The 26,240-nt window shown below is 40.1% G+C and overlaps 1 protein-coding gene across 4 annotated transcripts in view; it reads left to right on the forward strand.

The window, feature by feature from the left end:
- Window positions 1-26,240, forward strand: part of gabbr2 (gamma-aminobutyric acid (GABA) B receptor, 2) — a 151,487-nt gene that overhangs the window by 46,461 nt on the left and 78,786 nt on the right. For all 4 annotated transcript variants that reach the window (XM_088328360.1, XM_088328361.1, XM_088328362.1 and 1 more), the window contains one exon: window positions 16,922-17,059. In XM_088328360.1, coding sequence (XP_088184486.1) covers window positions 16,985-17,059 — 75 coding nt within the window. In that variant the 5' untranslated portion in view covers window positions 16,922-16,984. The remainder of the gene's footprint in view (window positions 1-16,921; window positions 17,060-26,240) is intronic.

A 26,240-nucleotide genomic window follows, 5' to 3' on the forward strand; every position in this document is an offset into this window, starting at 1 on the left:
TGCTAGAATAGCCAAAGTTTATTTAGGCTCATAGGTTTGAGTAAGATTGCATCATATAATATAACTAAGTAACTTGATGACAAGTAACTCAATATGAAGTCAAGTCAAGTCATGTTTATTTGTGACGCCCTTAATCACAAGGAGTCTCAAAGGGCTGCACAGACCACAGATTATTGCAAACCCCAGACTATTATTACACCATTCCCTGATCTAAAACCTGCATGAGGGCAAAGAAAAACTCAAAAACCTCAACATGAGTAAAATGAAGAAACCTTGAGAAGGGACCGCACCTGAGGTAATCCCCCTTCCAGGATGAACAGGCTGCAATGGATGCTGTAATAACAATACACAGATATCATCAACAAGAAATATAGATCATTCATAAGCTATAGAATAGAATTGTGTTTTAAGCCTGGATATAAAGAGATCCACTGGGTTTTGCAGATCGACTGGGGGTGCGACTTATACTCCAGTGCGACTTATGCAGTGGTACCTCTTCATACAAAATAATTCGTTTCAGCAGTGACATAATAAAACGGTTTCCCATTGAAATTAACGGAAATGAGATTCATCAAATGCAACCAAACCCCATTATATCAACTGTAACTGCCCTGGAGGTACACTAATCAAACTTCATAAATATACCATATTTTCCGGACTATAAGTCGCAGTTGTTGTTTTTTTTATTGTATGACTAGGGATGCGACTTACTGTGTATTCCGGCGCGATTTATATGCTCTTTCCTTTTTAATTATGCATTTTTTGGGCTGGTGCGACTGATAATCTGAAGCTATTTATCGTGCAAAATATGGTAACTTGATGACACAACCAAGAAACTACATTTAAAGTATCTGAGTTGGTAACTAAAGGTATGGACGGAAATAAATGTGAGGAGAAAGCACAAGTAACTATATTTACTATAAGGATAGAAACAAAGCATTAGTGTACTTTTTAATGGGAATTTTTAATGATTTTTACAAAATCATTTCAAAAATTATTCACACATTGAACATTTGTATACGTTAAGAATACTTTCTTCTTATAATGATTTAAAAATGAAAGAGAAAGAAAGATGTTTTTTTCTTTTGCTTTTTCGCGTAAAAAGTCGTAACGGTGTTTTTGGGGGGAGAGTGGATCACAGATGCTCGCCCGCCTCGGAGCACCGGGCTTTTTGTGTTGCCTTCAAGGGGCCTTGGAAATATAGAAAAAGGGAAGAACTAATAAAAGGGGAAACACCTGCACCCACCTTGGGGGTCTTTGTTGTTTTCTCCCACCATTTGTCTTGCAAACCAAATCTTCTCGCTGCTGAAATGTGTGAGCGTTCTTCAATCACACAGTCGGCATTTCGTGCGAGTTTCACGCTGAGATGCAGCAAAACTGTGCTACTTTTTATACCTTTCAGTATTGGCAGGAGGCTTCAGGGAAACCACTCCCTCGTCATTTGCAGAGAATTTTACATAGAAAAACATTTTTTTTAATGCCTGACTCTCCAGGATTGGCTGGTAACTCAAGAAAAACACTGAGAAAGTGTCAGTGTTCTTCAATCACATTGCTGGCATTCATGTGGAGTTTCTCATGGAAATGCTGCAAAATTCTGTTGTGTTTTTTATGTCTGACATTCCAGTAATGACAGGCAGCTCGAACTGTAAATTTTAGCGTAGAGAAAAAGTTTTGATGTTCTTCAATAACATCCCTGTAAGATTCAGTTTATTTCACGCAAAAAAATTTCATCAATGTTTAATAACACCGCCATTAGTTTCATATGGAGATGTTACAAAATTATGTTGTTTATCCTGATGCTTGATGTTCCAGTATTGGAAGGCAGTTCAAGGGGAAAATGTTATGCAGAGAAAAGGTTTTCGGTGTAATTCACTCCCACCACAGGTATTTATGGCAAATTTCACACAGACATGCTGCAAAATTCTTCTGCATTTTTTTTTTGTCCGACATTCCAATAGTGTCAGGCTGTTTGAAGGGGAAAAAATCCATGCAGAGAAAAAGTTTGTTGTACTTCACTACCACCGCTAGCATTTATGGCAAGTTTCACACAGAGATGAGCATAATTCTGTTCTGTTTTTTTTTATGTCTGACACTACTGTAGTGGCTGATCAAGGGAAAAATTCACGCAGAGAAAATAATTATCTTTTTTTTTATTCCACACGGTCAGCTGAGTTTTACTCAGAGATGCTACAAAATTCTAATTTTTTAAAATTTGTCAGACATTCCAATAGTGTCAGGTTGTTTGAAGGGAAAAATTCACACAAAGAGAAAAGTTTTGGCATTCTGCAATCACACTGCTGGCATTTCTTCGAGTTTCACATAAAAATACTACAAAACAGAGTCTTGTTCTTTGCCCGATGTTCCAGTTTAGGGCGGCATTAGCTCAGGAGGTAGAACGCTCGTCTTGGGATCAAGAGGTCAGAGGTTTGAAGTGTCCTTGGGCAAGACACCTAATGACCTCGAGGTGGTTGCCTTGCATGGCTGATGCTGCTATCGGTGTGAGTGTGTATGTGAATGGGTAAGTGTGAAGCACATTGTAAAGCCCTTTGGGAGGTGTTGATTGATTTGAAATGCGCCATATAAAAAAATGCAGTACATAACCGTAGGCAGGCTGCTCGAGGGGATAATTTCATGCAGAGATAAAATTTTGGCATGTTTAACTTACACCCTTAGAATTTGAGCAGTTTCATATGGAGATGCTGCAAAATTCTGATGCGACTGTTTCGTGCCTGATTTCCAAGGTTTTGCGGGCTGCTTTAGTGGAAAATTTCACACAGAAAAAAAAGTATTCTTCAATTACACAGCCAGAATTAATAGCGAGTTTCCCATAAAGATGCTACAAAACTGTGTGGCATTTTTTATGCTTGACATTTCAGTGTTGACAGGATGCTCGAATGGAAAATTTCACACACAGAATTTTTATTTTTATTTTTACTCATATCACTGCTACATGGAGGGTTTCACATGAAGATGCTGCAAAATTCTATTGCCCTCATTTCATATCTGGCATTCCAGTAGTGGCAGGCAGCTCAAATTTCACGCAGAGACCCGGCCAAACGAGCGATCGGCCCGATGATGTCATTCAGTCGGCTGGTGACAGTTGCCATGGCAACGCTGCAGGCTAACATAAAAAGCTCCTTTCCTCGGTGACTGCGGGAAAACGTGCAGGGAACGTGCGCGAAACTCCACTTTCTGGATGCTGTCCTTTCAATTGATGTTTTTCCAAACCTGATTCCAAGTCTTTAGAAACCACCCCATGATTTTTTTATGCGTCCGCCATCTGTTTTGGGTGAAATTATCCGTCGGGTATAGAGAACGTTGCAGGGATTTATGCATTTTTGATGCGGTGGAAAAAAAGGAAAAAAAAAGAAAGAAGCCTAAGCGTGACCTACTTAAAGAGCAAGCCCTGATATTCTGACGACGGCTCCAAATCAGATTTTTTTTCGTTTGTTTGTTTGACATATTTAAGCCTTTCAGACGGTTTTTATATCCTAGTGGGGGAAGGGGGGTGCGACTGCGTTGATCTTGGTTTGCATGATGGCAACGACACACACAAGCAATTTTGGTTCTCTTTTTTGTTTTCACCTTCTGATGCTAAGGACACAAGAGCCATTTTTCTCAAGGCCTTGTACACAAATCAATTAGTGTTCTGGGGTTGACATGGTAACCTGGTGCCAACATTGCGAATTTCTGGGATGACCCTATCTCGTTTTTTGGTACGCTTTTTTTCCCCTCTATCTTTTCTCTTTTTTAATTCATAATAATTTGTATTTATTTCTTCTTCTTTTTTTGCTACATTTTTGTCTTGTTATTTTCTTTCTTTTTCCAATGTTTTTCTTTTTCTATTTTTAAACTCATTAATAAATACATTTATTTCTTTGATTTCCCATATCTTTTTTAAATTATTCTTTAAAAATGTTTTTGGATTAGAATTTTCCTTTATTTTTTTACATTTTAGATTTTTCTTTTTTCAAATATTAAGTTTATTTTTTATTCTTTGTTTTCTTCCCCCCAAATTTCCCATTTTTTCCTTCCTTATTTTTCTAATTTTCCCCTTTTACAAATATGATTTTTTTGTTCTTTTTTTTTTTCTTTTTAAATTTTACTCTGGGCAGCACGGCGGCGCAGTGGTTAACGCGTGTGCGGCACAGTTCTAAGGTCTTGGGAACCTCCTGTGTGGGTTCAAATCCAGCTACCGGACTTCCTGTGCGGAGTTAGTATGTTCTCCCCGTGCTTGCGTGGGTTTCCTCCGGGCACTCCAGTTTCCTCCCACATTCCAAAAACATGCATGTCAGGTAAATTGGCCGGTCCAAATTGTCCCTAGGTGTGAATGAGCAAGTGAGTTGTCTGTCCCTGTGTGCCCTGCGATTGGCTGGCAACCAGTTCAGGGTGTCCCCTGCCCACTGCCCGATGATTGCTGGGATGGGCTCCAGCACCCCCGCGACCCTACTGAGATGAGATGAGAAATTTTACTCTTTATTTTTTTTATAATTTTAATTGTTGTTTTTTTTTCAAAAGTCTCCCTATCATCAAGGATACATATTGCCATCTTGAATTAATATTGTTTTTTTGTTTCATAATGTTGAGTTTTTTTTTTTAATAGGTATTTTTTGTGTTAATAAGGATTAGTGGTCTATTCATTTATTTAAACCGAAATAATGAACAAAGTAGTAGTAATGAATTTATAACATGGTAATAACAGCAATGAGCAACTCGTTCACCCCGCAAGGTAGCTGTGGTTCACATAGATGGAAAGGGATGTTTTTGTGTTTTTAATTTCACCCCAAATAATGAACAATATGGTAGTTATGATGTACTACCATTGTAATAACATTTTGATAAAGAAGTTATCACTGTGTAAGCTAGCTGTGGTCTGCCGTGAATGAAAAGGGTGTTTTGGTGTGATTCTACTTTTTTAAGTCAGCCAAAATCTGAACCAAGCAGTATTAGTAATGTCATAACATAATAATGAGAAAGTTGTTGGTCATCAATGCTAGCTGTGGTTTAGCATGGATGGGAAAGGGCATTTTGCTGTGACTCCACTTATTTTTGTATTCACCAAAAATAACAAACAACTAATAGTAAGTATGTCAATAAACAGTAATAACACAGTAATGACAAGAAGCAGTTGGGGGCCCCAGTTGAGCACGTTCATTTTAAAAAGTAATTAGTTATAGTTACTCACTACTTCCAAAAAGTAACTGGGTTAGTAACTGAATTACTCTGCATTCAAAGTAGTGACCAGGAAAAGTAACTATTTATGTTACTTTAAAAATGAGTATTCGAGTCACTCAAGTGGATAAGAACAGTTAGTTGGGTTAAAGGAACCTTTGTTTATTGCTTCTTAACAGCATAAGATTCATAAAAACAGTACACAACATCATAAAATAATAATCAGAATGTACATAAACATGCTCAAAAGCGTACTTAAAACAAACAAAAAACATAGAGAAATACGCACGAAAACGTATGAAAACCCATGCACGAAAACGCATACACAAAAACGTACATAAACACCACAAAAACGTCCGTAAACACGCATAAAAGGTACGTAATCGCATGCATAAAAACGCATGCACAAAAATGTACATAAAAAAGGAACAGAAATGTACTTAAACATACCCAAAAACATATATGAACACACAATAAATGTACGTAAACCCACAAAAATGTACGCGTATGTAAATGTTTGAGAAAGACCCAAGAGAAAATGGCGGTATGGGACAACCTTATTCATTTGATCCTCCATGACAGCATACAAAGATCTTTAATGAGCAGAGAAAATCTCGCGGTTATGCAGTCAACAGGCTGACTCCAAGTCCTTGTTTGGCCATTAATCCCGTGGACATGTCAGACGATATGGCATAGTTTTAGACTCTTTGCGAAACCCCAATTCAATTCAAAACAAGTTCAGAAGGGCCTGTTGTCTTCACTGAATTGAGACCCCCTCCCAACTATGACCAACCGGTTTTAATCAACACTTATCTGATTTTGCCCGAACTTCAGGTCAGAGTGAACAGAAACATAATTAGTGTGCTTAATTTATACTAATTTTCCACTGCATAAACAAACCCGAAAACATATTTTTTTTTAAAAACACGAAAATTTACGTAAACACACCCACAAATGGATAGGTATACACACAAACCAAAAGGTACAAAAATATACGTAAACACGCACAACAATGTACTGTATGTCAACACACAAAAAGGTACGTAAACGCACAAAACATACATAAAAGCACCCACGAAAACGCACTTTAAAGACACAAATGCTCATAAAATATAGGTAAACACACACAAATAGTATGTAAACACACGTAAATGTACCGAAACACATAAAATGTACGTAAAAACACACAAAAATGTGTGTAATCATGCACAAAAATCTATGTAACGTGCCTCTTTTGATCGTCAGTCGCGGTAACAGCGTAAAAAAACCATTACTGAAACCCAGTATTCCTACCACTGGTTAATAAGCAAATAGTCTACTGTTTATGCTAGCTGTGGTCCACCCTGAATGGAAAAGGGCATTTTTGTGTTATTTTCTGCGTCGAGAGAGCAGCTAAACAAATCTCACTCATTCACCGTTTAACTCAGTCCACTTCTGATCAATTCTGCAGTTTGCTATCAAAATATTATTCACTCTGTTTTCTTTTAGGAGCCGCTCTGCCAAAACGATTTGACTAGCAAATATGACTTAAAAAATGACAGCAGATAACTGCTTGGGAATAATGAAGATATGAATACCTTTTTCTTGCTTTTGTTTCTGCTACATTTACTTGAATTATTCTCAGGGCTGCCAGATGGATTGCAGTGGCAAAATGTGGTACTACACCCTGAAATTGAGTTGTTGTTTTAAGTGAATCAGCTGTCCACAGAAGAAAAAGGAGAATGTCGAGAATGTCTCCTTTCTTCTTTTTCAAGCCGCTGATTAATGACTCCGGCGAGCTCCGGTTGATTTTGGACTTGAGCGCTTTGACAAAATGACCTCGTTAGTTTAACGCCTGTCGAAGAGAGGCTAAGTTGGGGGATCAGGCTTTTCTCGACAAGAAGGAATTCCTTTGTGAGGAACATCTGCTTGAAATAATTGATGAAGAAAGAAGGGTAACAAATGCAAGTAAATGCATTTAAATTTGTTCTCAAATGAGAAATAATTTCCAGAAAATATCTTTTAAATAGGAGGATATAACTCAATGTATTCTATTTTATTATGTCTATTCAATTATATTTTAATAATTGCATTAAGGGATGGAAACACGATTACAAAGAAAAAAAAGTGGAAAAAAGAAAGTAATCAAACTTGCAAGTAGTCTACTTACTAAATTAAGAAAAATCAAATCCAAGGGATTTTTTTTTTGCAAAATTGAAAAAATGTGGTAAAATGAAAAAGAGATAATGTGTGATTTGGAAAAACAAATACCGTAAATTGAATGTTGCGTCATGTAATCTGTGCACAAGCTAAAAAATTGCAGTCTAAATCTTACCTCTTGTACTCGAGCCGCTGGCAGCCGTTAAAAATAAATAAATAAATTGGCTGCATCACTGAATAAGCCGCAGGGTTGAAAGTTTGGGAAAAAAGTAGCGGCTTATAGTCCGGAATTTACGGTACATTCAATAAAAATTTAAAAATCAACAACATAATAAAATAGGCAAAAATAGTTAAAAAAAATTATATGATAAGAGAATAAAATATCTTAAAATGAAAAAAATGTTTTCAATAAAAGATAAAATAAAAAGTGAATCACAAAGATAAATTAAGAAAACCATCCATCCATCCACTATCTGCACCGCTTATCCTCAGTAAAGTCACAGGGTTGCTGGAGCCCATCTCACCTGTCTTCGGGCAGTGTGCAGGGGACACCCTGAACTGCTTGCCAGCCAGTCGCAGGACACACAAAGACAGACAACCACTTACACCTAGTGACAATTTGAACAGGCTGATTTGCCTGACATGCATATTTTTGGGAATGTGGTAGGAAACCGGAGTGCCCGGAGGAAACCCACGCAGGCACTGGGAGAACATGCAAACTCCACACGGGGAGGCTGTCGTAGCTGGATTTGAACCCTAAACCTTCGCATTGTGGGGTTGTGCGCGGCATGGCGGCTGGGTGGTTTAGAAAAGGGATTTTTGTAAATAAAATATATATAATATGATGAAATAAAAAATAAAAAATAGAAAAATATGCATTAGATATTTTGATTTGAAAAAAATAAATATATTGAAGAAAATCAATAATAAGTATATTTAATAAAATTAAAAAAGAGAAATCAAATAAGCAAAATAAAATACAATTAATAATAGAAATGTTTAAACTGAATATAATAGAATAAAGGATTAAAAATAAAACGAAATATGTAAATAAAATAAATTGATGAAATTAAAAAACGAAATGAAATTTAAAAAAAATCACCCCAAAAATAAATGTAACAAAAAAAATAGTGGAAAAAATATATGAAAAATAATAATGAAATCAACAAAATAGAACATGAAGATAATAAAGTCCATCCATTATCTGCACCGCTTATCCTCAGTAGGGTCGCGGGGAAGCTGGAGCCCATCCTAGCTATCTTCGGGCAGTGGGCAGGGCACTCTCTAAACTGGTTTCCAGCCACTCACACCCAAGGACAATTTAGACCAGTCAATTAACCTGAAATGCATGTTTTTGGGATGTGGGAGGAAAACCGGAGTGCCCGGGGGAAACCAACCCAAGCACGGGAGAACATGCAAACTCCACACAGGAAGGTTCAATCTCATGACCTCAGAACTGTGCTGCACACGCGACAACCACTGCGCTGCCCCCTAGAATAAAGTAAAAAATAATATTAATGAATACATACAAATACAATTTGAAATTGCAGTTGAAAGAGTTTGTCCCGATCGAGAATATGTGCTGACTCTTGCCCATTCACTTCCTAAAACATTTTAACTTTCCCTCTCTCCTTTTGAGCCCCCAGCCTCTTATGTTGTCATAAATCTAGATCTGAGGTGGGCAACTTTTTGAGTTGAGTTGGAAATTGAGTCCAAGTGCTCCATAGTGGAGACAGAAGCCATTTTTTTCATTTATCAATAAATATACATGCAGACATCTCCATTTTACATTTCTTTTTGCAATAGATTACTTTCATCAAATTGGTTTTAAAATGATCGCAATATGAGCACAATAGTATATTAGGTCCCTGTTTCAACCACTAAATCTGATATTTAATTTTGTAGTATTACTGTAGTTGTATTTTTTTAGTATTTTAGTGCTTTTGAAGTAATTCCTTCCATCGTAGTGTTTTCATGATATTTCTCTAGCATTCATGTAGTATTTTAAAGATTTTCCATGGAAGAATTTCTGCATTAAATCTGCAATATTTTTGTAATATTACTCTAGTGTTATTTTGTAGCATTTTGCTGTGTTTCTGTAGTATTTTTGTGGTATTTTAAAGTGTTTGTAGTGTATCTGTAAGATTTGTAATATTACTGTAGTTGAATTTTTGTAGTATTACTGTTGAGATATTTCTGTAGTGTAGTGGTATTTTTGTATCATAATAGTATTTCTGTAGTGGAATTTTTGTAGTATTTCTGTAACATTTTTATAGTATTTCTGCAGTAGTATTTTTGTAGTTTTTCCATAGTAGTACTTTCGTCATATTTCAGTAGTATTTATGGGGTATTTTAAAAGTTTTCCATAAAAAAAAATCTGCAGTAAATCTGACGATATTTTATGATAGTATTGTAGTGTTATTTTTGTAGTTTGTCTGCAGAGGTATTTATGAAGTACCGTATTTTCCGCACTATAAGGCGCACCGGGTTATAGGGCGCACCCCAAAAAAATCGTTTTTGGTCCTATATTTGACATACATAAGGCGCACCGGGTTATAAGGCGCTACAATGGGAACGTCGACAAAACAGTCTGATAGTTCAGTCAAACTTATTACCCCCTTAACATTCCGAAAGCTTCCAAAGAAGCAAATACGTGTCGTAGACACGTGCGGATGCGGTGTCCGTACGATGTCATTCAAATGCATCGTTCCAAATATCATTCGGAAGGTTAAAGTCTTGGGATTCAAGAAATGCCAACCATTCCTTAGTTTCTATTTTCTTTTTTGCTCGCAACTTTACTGTGCATATGACAATAAACACTTGGAATTGAGTTTCATTTTTAGAAAAAACCATCACATAAACATCGAAATCGCTCTGAAACAAGATACTGGGAAAATATATAGCCGGAGTAGCTCACCGAAGTCGTTGTGTTCAATAATAATGTGCAACCATGGTCCTCTTATATCCGTGAGTGTAGTAAATCCAGGAGAGTAAAATATTTACAAAAACAGTACAGAAAAGTAAAATACTGTTTTCTTTATGCTGTCAACCCAACATGCTATTCACATTCATCTTTTTCGGCCAATTGCAGGCTTTGTTTTGCCCTTTTAGCTTATGCCAGCCTGTAAATGATAAAAAAGGATCGGCCCCCTTTACCTCCAAATAACTTTAGCCAATAGTGATCGATTTAACTGATGATTGACACGTCTTTTTCGGCCAATTGCAGGCTTTGTTTTGCCCCTTAGCCTATGTGAGCCTGTAAATGATAAAAAGGATCCGCCTCCTTTACCTCCGAATAACTTTAGCCAATAGTAATCGATTCAAATAATGATTGACACATTGATTAGCCAATGAAACGCCGGTATATAAATCCCAGCATACACCGCGGACTACTCGCGTTCGGGGGAAAATCTAGTCGGCGGCTGTTTGGATTAGTTGCAAGACTTTGCGACTTAATATTGATCCATAAATAAGGCGCACAGTATTATAAGGCGCGTGGTCAGCTTTTGAAAAAAATAAAGGCTTTTAGGTGCGCCTTATAGTGCGGAAAATACGGTATATCCGTGCGAGTATTTTTTAAGTATTTCCGTAGTAGTTTAAAGTTTTATTATAGTGGAATTTCTCTAGAACATCCGTCGTATTTTTGCAATATCACTGTAGTTGTATTTTGGTAGTATTTCTGCAAAAGTATTTTCCATTAACCATAGGAGTATTTTATAGTATTTGTGTAGTATTTTTTTGTAGTATTTCTGTAGTAGTATTCTAGTGTTGTATTTTTGTATCATAGTTTAACTGTAGTCATATTTTTTTGTATTTCAATATTTTTTTTATTTTCAGAATGAAAGCAAAATTATGTATTGGGGTCCTATTTCATAATTTTTCTAAATAAATGTAATATTCAGTTCTTGAGTAATTTCGTAGTATTTTTGTAGTATTTTTGTAGTAGTATTTTTTTATAGACACAAAGGGACAATAGGGACAAAGTTGTCACTAAGAACATTTTTTATTAACAGTTCTTTATTCAGTATTTAATATATTGTGATTATGATTTGACCATTTTCATTGAGCAGACCAGGTGAAAAATCCAGGGGGGCGGAATGTGGCCATTAGGCCGTAGTTTTCCCACCTAAGATCTCAATGTTCACGTAGTGCTGGCGTCAGCTTGCCAATTTTAGCGCTCTGATTTTGCTATTAGACGTTAAACAGGTGCAGCTGCCTCTCTGCGGGCGCGCTAACGAAGCGTTTCATCACGGTTAGCATTAGCTGGTGCTCACGCGTGTGCTGCAATTTTAATTTTTTTTAATCCAGGCCCAAAAAAATCTGCCCGAATCAAATCGTTAACGCTTGGGTGAGTCCTTTGACTCCATCGTCATTTTACGACCGCGTCTAATGGATGCAGGATGACCTATGAGGATACCGAGCCGCTTCTAATATTTCCATGGCAACAACGTCCTTGTTAGCAAAGTCTAATTGCCCTGCGCTAAATGCGAGCTGCAATAAAATACGCTTCGTGTCCTCGAGTGCTAGAAAGTCAATAAGGACGACAAAGGTTTGCGGGGCAGAATCGTAATGGAAACCATGAAGTCATCAGACCTTACTGTCCCAAGCCACTTTGGCCAACCCCTCATGTGGTGTTCACAGGCCGTATCTCCAATATGTTTGTCTTGTGTGTCTCCGACTGATTGGACATGAGCAAAACACCTCCGCAGGAAGCCCATAAGGCATCCAAACAAAATTCCTGAGCCCTTCAAATAATACCATTTTAACATTTGCTTATCTAGGGTCAGGATTAGCAACCTATAAAAGAGAAGCACCATACTTTTTTCCCCAGCAAGCCCCAATGTGCTTCCAGTCAAAGTTTTCACTTTTGTATCTGCTGCCGATAGCACATGCCTAGAACGCCTCACCATGAAGGTATCAAGGAAACTTTTAAACTTTATTCCCTAGCCCTTTCCTCAATATTTGGTCATTCATATCCATCAATGAACATCTACTTATCATGGGTCAGAAACCTTAGCAAGGAAGCTGAGACCGATTCATCCGTAGACACTTCGGGCAGCTCATCTGGAAAGATCTTGAGGCTTAGCCAGGTCAGTTGAGGGACATAGTCTTTCCAGCCTCTTCTGGGTTGTCCTCAGGATTCCCTGCAGGCCCGTAACACCTCACTCAAAGGTCCAGAAGGAATCTGAACTAGATGCCTGATCCCCCTCACACAATATTCTGTCATTCATATCCATTCATTATTTATTTATTATCTGGAGTTTGGATCAGCAACGTTAGCATAAAAGCCCCAGACTTGCTTCATTCTGACCCACTTCTGCCTACTCATACAGCAGGATCCAGAAGTTTTCCCAATCAAAGACTCTCCAGCGTGTCCGAGGTTGTCCTTGATGTCTCTTGCATGACTGGAACATCTCATGAGGAGGTCAGAAAGCATCTGAACCAGACGCCCAAGACCCTACACAACATTCTGTCATTCATATTCATCTATCCATTAACATCCGCTCACCTTAGCTCAGGATTGGGCCACTTTAGGCTACTCATACGGCAGGATCTTTTGTTTTTTTCAGGATGTCTCAGGTTCTCCTCAGAGTTTTGTGCATGGCTGGACATCTGAACAAGATACCCGAACCCTTCCACACAATATTCTATCGTTCATATCCCTCCATCTTTCCATTTATTAACTTTTGCTTATCTGGGGTTGGGGTCGACAGCCCTAGCAAGGACCCCCAGACCTCTGTCCCCAGCCAATTTGGCCAAGTCATCCAGCAAGATCCTGAATCATTTCCAGGCCATCTGAAATTAGGTTGCTGTCAGGGTCTCCAGCATGCCAGCAACACCTCACCAAGAAGTCCAGGAGGCATCTAAACTAGATACCTGAGCCTCTTCATATAATAGTTTATCATTTACATCCATCCATTTGTTTCCCGGGTGTTCCTGAGGGTTTCCTGCATGCCTGAAACACCTCACCAAAATGTCCAGTTATTATCTGAACCGGATTCCCGATCCCCTTCGCATAACATTCTGTCATTCATATCCATTCATCCATCCGTGTCCTGGGTTGTCGTCAGGGTGTCTTGCACGCCTGGAACACCTCACCAAGAAGTCCAGAAGGCATCTGAACAAGATGCCCTAGCCTCTTTACATGATATTGTATCATTCCTGTCTGGCTGTGTGATTCTCCCTCTCTCTCTCTTCTTTCTTGATGCTATCTTTGGGGCAATGCCCCTCCTTGGCTGCCTCCCAAACCGCTTCGGCAAACGACTGCAGACGTTGGCCCCCATCGATCCTCTCTAAATGGATGGCGGGAATTCGATTTCCAGGTCGAGGAAATGGAGTGGCTGGAGTATTTTTCCGAGAGTTGGTTGAGTGCTCTCACGCGCGACTTCCTGGTCGCATCGCAAACCACTTATGGACTGCGGCTTGGGTCTCGGGGGTCCGAATGGAGACACCTTTTTGGGAAAGTGGTTCGGATCCAGGTCACAAAACTGCATTTAAAATGTCTATTTTTTTGCGGCAAACGTGACTAAATTGGTGATGCACGAATAAGTCCGATTGTTTTTCCCAATGTTGTTGGCTGATGCTAACATGGTGAAACGACTTCCCCAATGAAGTGTCACGAGACGGCTGTTGTGGTTAAGGAACGGCGGGTGGCAAAAGTGGTTAGCGCCGTTGCTAACAGTGGACTCCTTTTCTTTTTTTGGGTGATTGCCATGGCAACGTAGCATCCGATCAGTGCTGGGGCCAAAATGATTCTTTCTGTCCGTCAATTATCTTGAGCGTGTGTTCCCTCGTCTTGCACCTTTAAATTAAATGCCCATTCAAGGAGAAGAATGGAATAAAAAAAAACAGTAGCTTGACATCTGCTTTAGTAACATGCTAACAAGCATGTCCAGACATTCAAATGTAGCACAGGGATCTCCAACCATTTTAAAGCCAAGAGCTAATTTTTGTTTCTAACTCACGCAAAGGGGCCCCAGTTGATATGAATTTCTAAAATGACAACTTATAATGTTATTACTTTGTCTTAAGTATCCTATTAACAGGTTAACTCATTTACTAACAAAGATGATTGCATGCATATGTCAATAATCCATTTTAGTTTACCATTGACAGGTTTGGACGTCACTCCTCCATTTTCTACTTAAGTAGCCGGCAGTGAATGAGTTAAATACCACAATGAACTAGTTAGCTGTCATGACCAGAACAGGAACCAGGGCCCACTCGTGTAACGTTACTCACAGTTTTATGGGGAAAGGAGAAAGGAGCGCACACTTGATCCTGAGATCGTTGGTCGCGGGGTAGTAGGTTGCTCAGCCATGGAAGTGGCTAGCAATGACGGTGTCGGGAACAGATAAAGTCAAAATCAAACAGATCGTGGCGGGAGCAAAACAGGAGCAAAAACACAGGAAAAACTGAGATTCTTAGACGCACCGACAAAAGGCTAATTACAGGACAGCGTTTAAATATTGACAGGGAGCCAATCTGTCAACGAGCTTCAGCTGGTGTCGATGGGCGGGGCCAATCGGGCGCCATGGCAAGCGTGACAGAAGCTGGCGCCACACGGCGGGGCCAATTGGGCGCCATGGCAACTGTGACATTATCTTAAAAATAACTTGCTCAATGAATTACCGTAATTTCCGCACTATAAGGCTCACCTAAAAGTCTTAATTTTTTTCAAAAGCTGACCATGCGCCTTATAACACAGTGCGCCTTATATATGGCTCAATATTAGATTCGCAAGGTCTCGCAACTTACTCAACAGCCGCCGACTCGATTTTACCCCGAACATGGAGTAGTCCGCGGTGTATGCTGGGATTTATATACCGGCGTTTCATTGGCTAACCAATGTGTCAATCATCATTTGAATCGATCACTATTGGCTGAAGTTATTCGGAGCCTCGGATTGGCTAGATGGCCAAAACAAACCCTGCAATCGGCCGAGTTTAGCAATGGCGTAGCAAGTCCGCGGTGTATGCTGGGATTTATATACCGGCGTTTAATTGGCCAACTAATGTGTCAATCATCATTTGAATCGATCACTATTGGCTGAAGTTATTCGGAGCCTCGGATTGGCTAGATGGCCAAAACAAACCCTGCAATCGGCCGAGTTTAGCAATGGTGTAGCAAGTCCGCGGTGTATGCTGGGATTTGAATACCGGCGTTTTATTGGCTAACCAATGTGTCAATCATCATTTGAATCGATCACTATTGGCTGAAGTTATTCGGAGCCTCGGATTGGCCAGATAGCCAAAACAAACCCTGCAATCGGCCGAGTTTAGCAATGGCGTAGCAAGTCCGCAGTGTATGCTGGGATTTATATACCGGCGTTTCATTGGCTAACCAATGTGTCAATCATCATTTGAATCGATCACTATTGGCTGAAGTTATTCGGAGCCTCGGATTGGCTAGATAGCCAAAACAAACCCTGCAATCGGCCGAGTTTAGCAATGGCGTAGCAAGCTTAGCAAGCTTGCTAAAGTACACCATAAAGAAACATGTTTTATTAGTCTGTATTTGTAAATATTCTACTCTCCTGGATTTACTTCACTCACGGTTGTAAGAAGACCATAATTGCGTATCATTATTGAACGTGAGAACTTAGGTGAGTTATGCGGCTTTATATTTTCCCGGTATCTTGTTTTAGAACGATCTTGATGTTGCTGTGATGAGTTGAGTGAATTAAACTCAATTCCAAGTGTTTATTGTCATATGCACAGTAAATTTGTGAGCAAAAAAGAAAATAGAAACAGAAATGTTTGGCATTTCTTGAATCCCAAGACTTCAACCTTCCGAATGATATTTGAAATGACGCATTTAAGTGACATTGTACGGACACCGCGTCCGCACGTGTCTACGACACGTATTTGCTTCTTTGCAAGCTTTGGGAATGTTAAGGGGGTAATCAGTTGGACTGAATCATCTGACTGTTTTGTCGACGTTCCCATTGTAGCGCCTTATAATCCGGTGCGCCTTATCTATGGAAGATATAGGACCAAAAACTATTTTTTGGGGGTGCGCCCTATAACCCGGTGCGCCCTATAGTGCGGAAAATACGGTAGTTAGTTTCTAACTAACTTGTGATCTGATTAACAACGAATAACGATGACAGGCATTAAAGATCTATTTTGAATTTTGTGCCAGTTATTTGAGTTAGAAATCAATCTTCTATGTTCTACTTAAGTTAAGCTAGCAATGAGTTAACTGAGCTGGCAGTGAATAAATTAAATACCACAATGAACTAGTTAGCTTATATATAATTTGGCTAATGAACTAGTTAGTTTGTAAATCACTTCCTAATCTATTAAATACCAGTAACAATGACAGACAGTAAAGATCCATTTTGAATTCAGTGCCAGTGATTTGAGTTAAAACCTCCATATTTCAAAATTGATAGTTAAGTCGGCTGGCAGTGGATGAGTTAATTATTGAAAGTAAGGTTAAAAAGACTCAGTCAACCACTAAAACAATAGTTTTACTAGAAAATCATTGCTTATAAAATATTTAAAATGAGTGCTCTTTTTCTATGCTATGATTGTAGATTCATGTTAGCATTAGTACTGGAATAATCAAGAGTCTTTTTTCTTGTTTTTTTCTTTTTATTTCGCAGTGCGACAACGCTAAAGGCCTCCGTGCTTTTTTCGACGCTATCTGCTACGGACCGAAACGACTAATGATCTTCGGAGGCGTCTGCCCGTCCGTCACCTCCATCATCGCCGAGTCCCTGGAGGGATGGAACCTGGTGCAGGTAGCGAACCACTTTGATGCTAACTTGCTAACTGCATTCGATTTTGTCCAAATGTCCTTTTAGCCACTTGCTAACATCATATCCAGAAATCCACCCTAGCAACAGTGATCCTGAGTTTCATTTCTGAGAAGTTCAAAAAATTCTGCAACTGACCGAACATATTCCATGCCACAAATTAGCTTGACTTTCACTATCTCGCAGGAGCTACCATAAATATGAAAAACAAAACAAGAAAAACATTGTGTGTGTGAATGGGTAAGTGTGATGCACATTGTAAAGCGCTTTGAGAGGTCTTCATTGACTTGAAAAGCGCTATATAAATGCAGAACATTTACCATTTACCATTTGTTTGACGTTAGCTTTATGTTAGCTTTCATGTTAACTTTATCTTAGCTGGTTCTTTTTTTACCTCAAATGTAGGGATGATTTGGAAGAGGTTCAAGTAACTCTTGAGGTGATTGTACAATTTATATGCCTCAATTTAGCTCGTACGACCCTAGCATTCTGTTAGCAGTTTATGCTAACTTTAAAGTAGCGAGTTTTTTCAGCTAAAATATAGGGGTGATCCTGGACCTGGATTTCATTTCTAACAGATTCAAAGAACTTCAGATGATCCAACAGCTTCTGGGCCTCAAATTAGCTCTTATGACCTTAGCATTCTATTAGCAGTTTATGCTAACTTTATAGTAGAATTTTTTTCAGCTTTAATATATGGGTGATACTGGTTTTCATTTTTAAGAGGTTCCAATAGCTCTGCTCATGATCCAATAGCTTCCGTGCCTCAAATTAGCTCTTGCAACCTTTGCATTCTGTTAGCACTTCATGCTAAATTTATAGAAGCAGTTTTTTATCAGCTAAAACAGAGGGGTGATCTTGGATTTCATTTCTACGAGGTTCAAATAATTTTGCAGATGATTGAATAACTTCCGTGCCTTAAATTAGCTTGCATAACGTTAGCATTCTGTTAGCTTTCAGTTAATTTTAGTTAGCCTTTTTCTGCGGTAATACCTTGTCCAAGATTTCAAAAAGGATACTTCACATTTCCCAGTGTTGCCTCCTTTCTCGCAACACCCAGCTAGCGATAAGATAAGGCCGCCAGCTAGCTCCTGCCGCTAGCAGATAGTGGCAGATTAACGCTGTTGTCAAAAATTATGCTCAGCGTCCAGAACAAGATTATGCAGGAAAAAGACAAAAAAAAATGCTTCTGCAGAGAATATTTATTGCATTGTACGTTGTAAGAAATCAGGGAGCGGATTTATTTGGCAATGCCAAATTTGCCTGGCAACAGCCATTCATATGCTTAATGACATAATTAATGCTTTATATCACTTTTCAAGTCACTGAATTCTCCCACACTTTCCCTTTTACACACACTAACTAACGGAAAGCACAACAGCCATGCAAGGCGCCTACCTGCTTATCAGGGGCATTAGCGATTTAAAGTCTTAAGTCAGAGCCGGCAATTGAACCTGCAACCTTTTGTTTCAAGACGAGCGCTTTACTTTCTGAGCTGCCCCAATAAATCTATCTATCTATCTACCTTGGTCATCGACAGCAAGACAAACACATACAATAACAGAGAAGATAAAAGGGAAAAAATAGTAAAAAACACACACAAATATTTTTGGACCATGGCCAACCCAAATGCCCAAACATCCAAATAAGTTAGGCACCTCGACACCTAAGTTGGTCATGCTTTCGTCTTTCTAGATGAAACGGGGCACAAGAAAGCGGCCTTGTCACTCGGGTCAGGGTGACACAACACACTTTTTTGTTAACAGCACGGCACGACAGCTTTCACTGGTTTACCCCTGCCGCATCATACAGGTGCCCTGCCCATCCCTTAGAACGCACCCAAATATCCCACTATCCTTTTACAACACCTCTCCACTCATTCCTATCGCCAACAAGAGCTCTTGCTTTCACTAGATTTAGACCTCTTTCCTGCAGTGCGCTCATAACACTATCCATCCACGTCAATCGCGGCTTTCCTCCTGGTCTCCTTCCATTGACTTCTGCTCTGTAGATCCTCCTCAGCATTCGCTCCTCATCCATGTGTCCAAACCAACCGAATACTCTCTTATCAACACGCTTGCTCAGTTCCACGACTACTCCAGTTCTGTCTCTCACAATTTCATTTCTCAATCTATCCAATCTTGTCACTCCTAACATACTCCTCAAACACTTTATCTCAAAAACATTTAATTTCCTTCCTAAATCTGAGTTCATGCTCCAAGTCTCCGCACCATACAACACAGTCGGCCCAATCACACTCTCATACAGTCCTCTCTTAACATCCATACTCTTGTTGCTCATCACTCTCCGAAGAGCACCCAAAACATCACAACCAAAGTACCTAAAGACTGGGATGTCCTTCTAGGGTCCAGCAGTGGGGACATTGAGGAGATGGCAAACTGCACTACTGACTACATTAACTTCTGCATGGACAATGTTGTTCCTATAAAGACTGTACGCTGCTATGCCAACAACAAGCCCTGGATCACGAGCGACATCAAGTGCCTTCTGAACCAAAAGAAGAGGGCCTTTAAAAATGGTGATCAGCAGGAGCTAAAACGAGTACAGAAGGAGCTCAAAGTCCAGCTCCGGAAAGGGAAGGAGCAGTACAGGAGGAAGTTGGAGAAAAAGCTGCAGAACAACAACATGAAGGAGGTGTGGGAAGGGATCAAAACAATTACTGGCTGCAGCACCAAGCAGGGTGTGGCTGTGGATATACAGGGAGTGCAGAATTATTAGGCAAATGAGTACTTTGACCACATCATCCTCTTTATGCATGTTGTCTTACTCCAAGCTGTATAGGCTCGAAAGCCTACTACCAATTAAGCATATCAGGTGATGTGCATCTCTGTAATGAGAAGGGGTGTGGTCTAATGACATCAACACCCTATATCAGGTGTGCATAATTATTAGGCAACTTCCTTTCCTTTGGCAAAATGGGTCAGAAGAGGGACTTGACAGGCTCTGAAAAGTCAAAAATAGTGAGATATCTTGCAGAGGGATGCAGCACTCTTAAAATTGCCAAGCTTCTGAAGCGTGATCATCGAACAATCAAGCGTTACATTCAAAATAGTCAACAGGGTCGCAAGAAGCGTGTAGAAAAACCAAGGCGCAAAATAACTGCCCGTGAACTGAGAAAAGTCAAGCGTACAACTGCCAAGATGCCACTTGCCACCAGTTTTGCCATATTTCAGAGCTGCAACATCACTGGAGTGCCCAAAAGCACAAGGTGTGCAATACTCAGAGACATGGCCAAGGTAAGAAAGGCTGAAAAACGACCACCACTGAACAAGACACACAAGCTGAAACGTCAAGACTGGGCCAAGAAAAATCTCAAGACGGATTTTTCTAAGGTTTCATGGACTGATGAAGTGAGAGTGAGTCTTGATGGGCCAGATGGATGGGCCCGTGGCTGGATCGGTAAAGGGCAGAGAGCTCCAGTCCGCCTCAGACGCCAGCAAGGTGGAGGTGGGGTACTGGTATGGGCTGGTATCATCAAAGATGAGCTTGTGGGGCCTTTTCGGGTTGAGGATGGACTCAAGCTCAACTCCCAGTCCTACTGCCAGTTTCTGGAAGACACCTTCTTCAAGCAGTGGTACAGGAAGAAGTCCGCATCCTTCAAGAAAAACATGATTTTCATGCAGGACAACGCTCCATCACACGCATCCAAGTACTCCACAGCGTGGCTGGCAAGAAAGGGTCTAAAAGAAGAAAAACTAATGACATGGCCTCCTTGTTCACCTGATCTGAACCCCATAGAGAACCTGTGGTCCCTCATCAAATGTGAGATTTACAAGGAGGGAAAACAGTACACCTCTCTGAACAGTGTCTGGGAGGCTGTGGTTGCTGCTGCACGCAATGTTGATCGTGAACAGATCAAAGCACTGACAGAATCCATGGATGGCAGGCTTTTGAGTGTCCTTGCAAAGAAAGGTGGCTATATTGGTCACTGATTTGTTTTTGTTTTGTTTTTGAATGACAGAAATGTATATTTGTGAATGTTGAGCTGTTATATTGGTTTCCCTGATGAAAATAAATAATTGAAATGGGTATACATTTGTTTTTTGTTAAGTTGCCTAATAATTATGCACAGTAATAGTCACCTGCACACACAGATATCCTCCTAAAATAGCTAAAACTAAAAAAGCCCCACTCCAACTTCCAAAATATTCAGCTTTGATATTAATGAGACTTTTGGGTTCATTAAGAACATGGTTGTTGTTCAATAATAAAATTAATCCTCAAAAATACAACTTGCCTAATAATTCTGCACTCCCTGTAGATGTGGGGCGAGTCAACCAGTTGAACAACTTTTTCAACAGGTTTGACCACTCCGCCTCATCCTCACCCCTGAGTACTGCAGCTGTCCTTCCCCCTCCCCCTCTGGACACTAGCATTGAAGACATCCCCCCACTAAAAATAACTGCAGCCCAGGTGTGTGGAGAGCTGAGAAGGCTGCGAACCAGCAAGGCAGCTGGTCCAGATGGAGTATCCCCCCGACTGCTGAAAGCCTGTGCGTCTGAGCTGGGAGACCCTCTACAGCGCATTTTCAACCTGAGCCTTGAACAGGGGAGGGTCCCTCAGCTGTGGAAAACATCCTGCATCATCCCAGTCCCAAAGAAATCAAGACCTGAGGAACTCAACGACTTCAGGGCGGTCGCCCTGACATCACATGTGATGAAAACCATGGAGCGGTTGCTGCTGCACCACCTGAGGCTACAGGTCCGTCACGCCATCGACCCACTGCAATTTGCTTACCAGGAGAAAGTGGGAGTGGAGGATGCTATAGTATACATGTTACACCTATCCCTCTCTCACCTGGATAGGGCTAAGGGGGCTGTGAGGATTACATTTTTGGACTTCTCCAGTGCCTTCAATACCATACAGCCTCTGCTACTGAGTAGGAAACTGACAGAGATGGGAGTTAGCTCACACCTTGTAGAATGGATTACTGACTACCTGACAGGCAGACCCCAGTATGTGAAACAGGGGGGCTGTAAATCGGACACTGTGGTTAGCAGCACAGGATCTCCACAGGGGACCGTGCTCTCTCCGTTCCTATTCACTCTATATACATCGGACTTTAAGTACAACTCTGAGTCCTGCCATGTGCAAAAGTTTGCCGACGACACTGCGATCGTGGGATGTATCAGAAATGGGCAGGAGGAGGAGTACAGGAAATTGATTCAGAACTTTGTCCGATGGAGCAACAGAAACCACCTGCACCTGAACACCACCAAGACCAGGGAGATGGTGGTGGACTTCAGGAGAACCAGAACTCACCCGGTTCCTGTAACCATCAAAGGAGAATGTGTAGAATTTGTCCAGACCTACTAATACCTGGGTGAGCAGCTGGACAACAAACTGGACTGGACTGCCAACACAGAAGCTCTATATAGGAAAGGGCAAAGCCGACTGCAAAAAGCCGACTGCAAAAAGCTCCTGAAAATATTCTATGAGACAGTTGTGGCAAGCGCCCTCTTCTATGCGACAGCGTGTTGGGGAGGCAGCGTCAAGAAGAAGGATGCCTCTCGTCTCAATAAACTGGCTAGGAAAGCGAGCTCTGTTGTGGGCAAAGAGCTGGACAGCCTAACAACAGTAGCTGAGAGACGGGCACTGGAAAAGCTGCGGTCAATCATGGACAATCGCATCCACTACACAGCATTATCTCCAGACAGAAGAGCAGTTTCAGCGACAGACTGCTGTCACTGTCTTGTACTACGGACAGACTGAAGAGATCTTTTCTTCCTCATGCCATGAGGCTCTTTAACTCTACCCGGCAGAGTAAAAGCCCACAGTAAACCACACCACCTACATTGCATATTACCGAATCTTATTGCAATATGTATTCTGTGTAGCACTATTTAGTTATTCTATATAACACGCTACAGTGGGCATTTGCATGTCACACTGGGTATTTGTATTTTGTATTCTTTTTGCTTTATTATTGTATTGTTCTCAGCGAAGGGATGCTGCTGGAAATGTGAATTTCCCTTCGGGGATGAATAAAGTATCTATCTATCTATCTATCTATCTATCTATCTATCTATCTATCTATCTATCTATCTATCTATCTATCTATCTATCTATCTATCTATCTATCTATCTATCTATCTATCTATCTATCTATCTATCTATCTATCTATCTATCTAAAGCTTTCAACTTCTTCCAGCACCTGTCCATGCAACCTTATTTCTAACGCCATGCCCACTCCATCACGTGAACACTTCATCACCTTACTCTTCTCAACATTCACACATAACTTACACCTATCACAAACTCTTCCAAACTCCATGACCAACCTTTCAATGTTTCCTCAGAATCAGCCACAAGCGCTGTGTCATCTGCAAACAACAACTGACTTACCTGCCACACCGTTCCACTGTTATCCGTCATCGCTACAACTCTGCCAAATACTCTTGCATTCACCTCTCTCACCGCGCCATCCATGTACACATTAAACAGCCATGGTGACATCCCACACCCCTGTCTCACACCAGTCAACACAGGGAACCACTCACTTGCCTCACTCCCTACTCTTACACATGCTCTGCTGTTCATATAAAAACTCTTCAATGCGTCGAACAACTTCCCACCAACTCCATACATTACCATCACTTGCTACAACCCTTCTCTATCAACTCTGTCATACGCCTTTTCCAAGTCCATGAAAGCCAAATAAACGTCCTTACCTTTTGCAAAATATTTCTCACACACCTGTCTTACTGCAAACACCTAATCCACACATACTCTTCCTTTCTTGAAACCACTTTGCTCCTCTATCACCACCTCATTCGTTCTTCCTCTAACTCTCTTAATCAAGACTCTTCCATACAGACAACAAACTGATACCTTTCGAATTGCTACATTCATACTTATCACCTTTACCCTTATACAATGGCACCACACAAGCACTACACCAATCAACCGGAACCACACCACTTTAAAAACATACATTCAACAAGCGTACTAACCAGTCAATCATAGCCATGCCACCTTTTTTCAAGCATTCAGCAGTACAACCATCCAAACCAGACGCCTTCCCCCTTTCGTTTCTTTCACTGCCTCTTGCACCTCCCATGTTTCCACAGGCTTCACAATTAAATCACCCAACACGGCCATTTTCTCCATACCATCGATTGCCTGGACTCTAACTTCTCTACCATCCTCTACATTTAGCAACTCCTCAAAATACTCGTCATGACTGCACTTCCCCTAACCAGCAATAATACCATCCTTATCTTTCACTTTCTCTTCGTTTCTAGAATCACTGTTTCTTACTCTTTTCACTTCTTTCCACAACACTTTTCTCCTTTCCTCAAAGTCCACTCCTATCTTTCGACACCATTCATCATTTGCTTTCCTTTTCGCTGCTACCACTGCCGCTTTTACCAACCTTTTCTTCACTTGATACCTTTCATACGCATCGCCACTCTTATCTTGCAGCCACTCCTCATAGGCACGTCTCTTTTCTACCACATCCTCTGATACCTCATCATTCCACCATTCACTTCCTTTCCTAATACCTCGTCGAACTTTTCTCATTCCACACAATTCTTTCACACTCCTTAACACTGCCTCTTTAAACCACTTCCATTCTATTTCCATACTCTCCATTTCTCTTCTACTAATCCATTCATACTCTTCCCCTATCCTCTCTTTAAACTGTCTTTCTTTTTTTGCCTAATTCAACTCTGACATTTTCACCTTTTCCCTCACACTCTTCTTATAACTAGCCCTCCACGATCCATCTATTCTCAGTTATCCTTCCACATAAAAATGATCAGACATACCATTCATTTCACCTCTGTAAACATGCACATCCAGCAATCTACTTAACATCCCTTCCCTAACCACTACATAATCCATCAGTGCTCTGTCCACCAGCCACTCCGACAAAGGTATACTTATTCACGTCCCTCTTTTTAAACAATGTATTTGCAATCACCAACTCATTTTCCACACATAACTCAATCAATTTCTTCCCACTCTCATTTCTTCCTGGTACTCCACATCTACCAATCACATTTCTAACCGTTCCATCACCCACTCTAGCATTCAGGTCACCTAGTATTACCACTTTCCACCCTTCTTTCGCACTTGCCACACATTCGGACAAGTCCTTCCAGAACTCCTCTCTCTCCTCAGCGCTTCTTTCTGAACCAGGTCCATATGCACTTATAAACATCCATACTTTTACACCCCACTTTAACCTCACCAACAACAATCTGGAAGATATCTCTTTCCACTCCACCAGTTTTTTCTTTGCTTTCTCACTCACAAGCACAGCCACTCCTTCTCTAGAATGTCCACCCGTAACTCCAGACCTTCTACCATGCATACCTTCAAGCTGTAATTCACCCTTTCCTTTCATCTTTGTTTCACTCAAGACTAACACATCAACCTTCCTTTTAGTCATCATCCTTCCAATCTCCTCTTTCTTCCACTCAGTCGCTTTACTTCCACATCCTCTCACATTTAGTGACCCTATAACTAGGGTTTGCGAGACCTTTTGGTCTCCCGCCCCCTTTCTTTGCCTTGCTGTCTCTTAGGGAATAGAGATAGAGAGGAGTGTATCCCCAGGCTCCTCGCTCCCCTCCACTTTAGTCGCCTCTTACGACACGCAGCGGTCCACGGTGGGAGAATTCTTACCTCTCACAAGGAGAGGGCTCCTACCCACAGGGCAAGATAAAAAGTAAATGCATAAAATACTTAATACATTAAAATAGAATAATTGTAAGTAAAATTAAATATAAATGAAAAAATGAAACAATTAAGACACAAATAAAATAAAATCACAAAATAATTAAAATACAAGAAAATAGAATGAAGCTTATTAATAAGGAACAAATTAGGAAATTGAAAAAAAAAATTTTTTTCAAATCTCTAAAAATAACACAAAATGAAAAACTAGAGTTCAAAAATAGGAAATAAATAATAATGATAATAATAATAAAATTAATAAAATGTAATATGAAAATAAAAAGTGAATTAGAAAAATATAAAATAAAGCCATAAGGTAATATATGAATATCAATAAAGAAAATATTTAAATAGATAAAACAATACAAAATAAAAAAGGCAAAGGAAAATAAAAACAAATAAACTAAAAAATATTGATATTTTAAAAGTGAAACTGTTTAGATTTTTTTATTTAGCCCTGAA

Source organism: Urocampus carinirostris, chromosome 2 (genome assembly GCF_059441175.1).
Source record: "Urocampus carinirostris isolate Australia breed hairy pipefish chromosome 2, RoL_Ucar_1.0, whole genome shotgun sequence".
NCBI classification, from domain to species: domain Eukaryota; kingdom Metazoa; phylum Chordata; class Actinopteri; order Syngnathiformes; family Syngnathidae; genus Urocampus; species Urocampus carinirostris.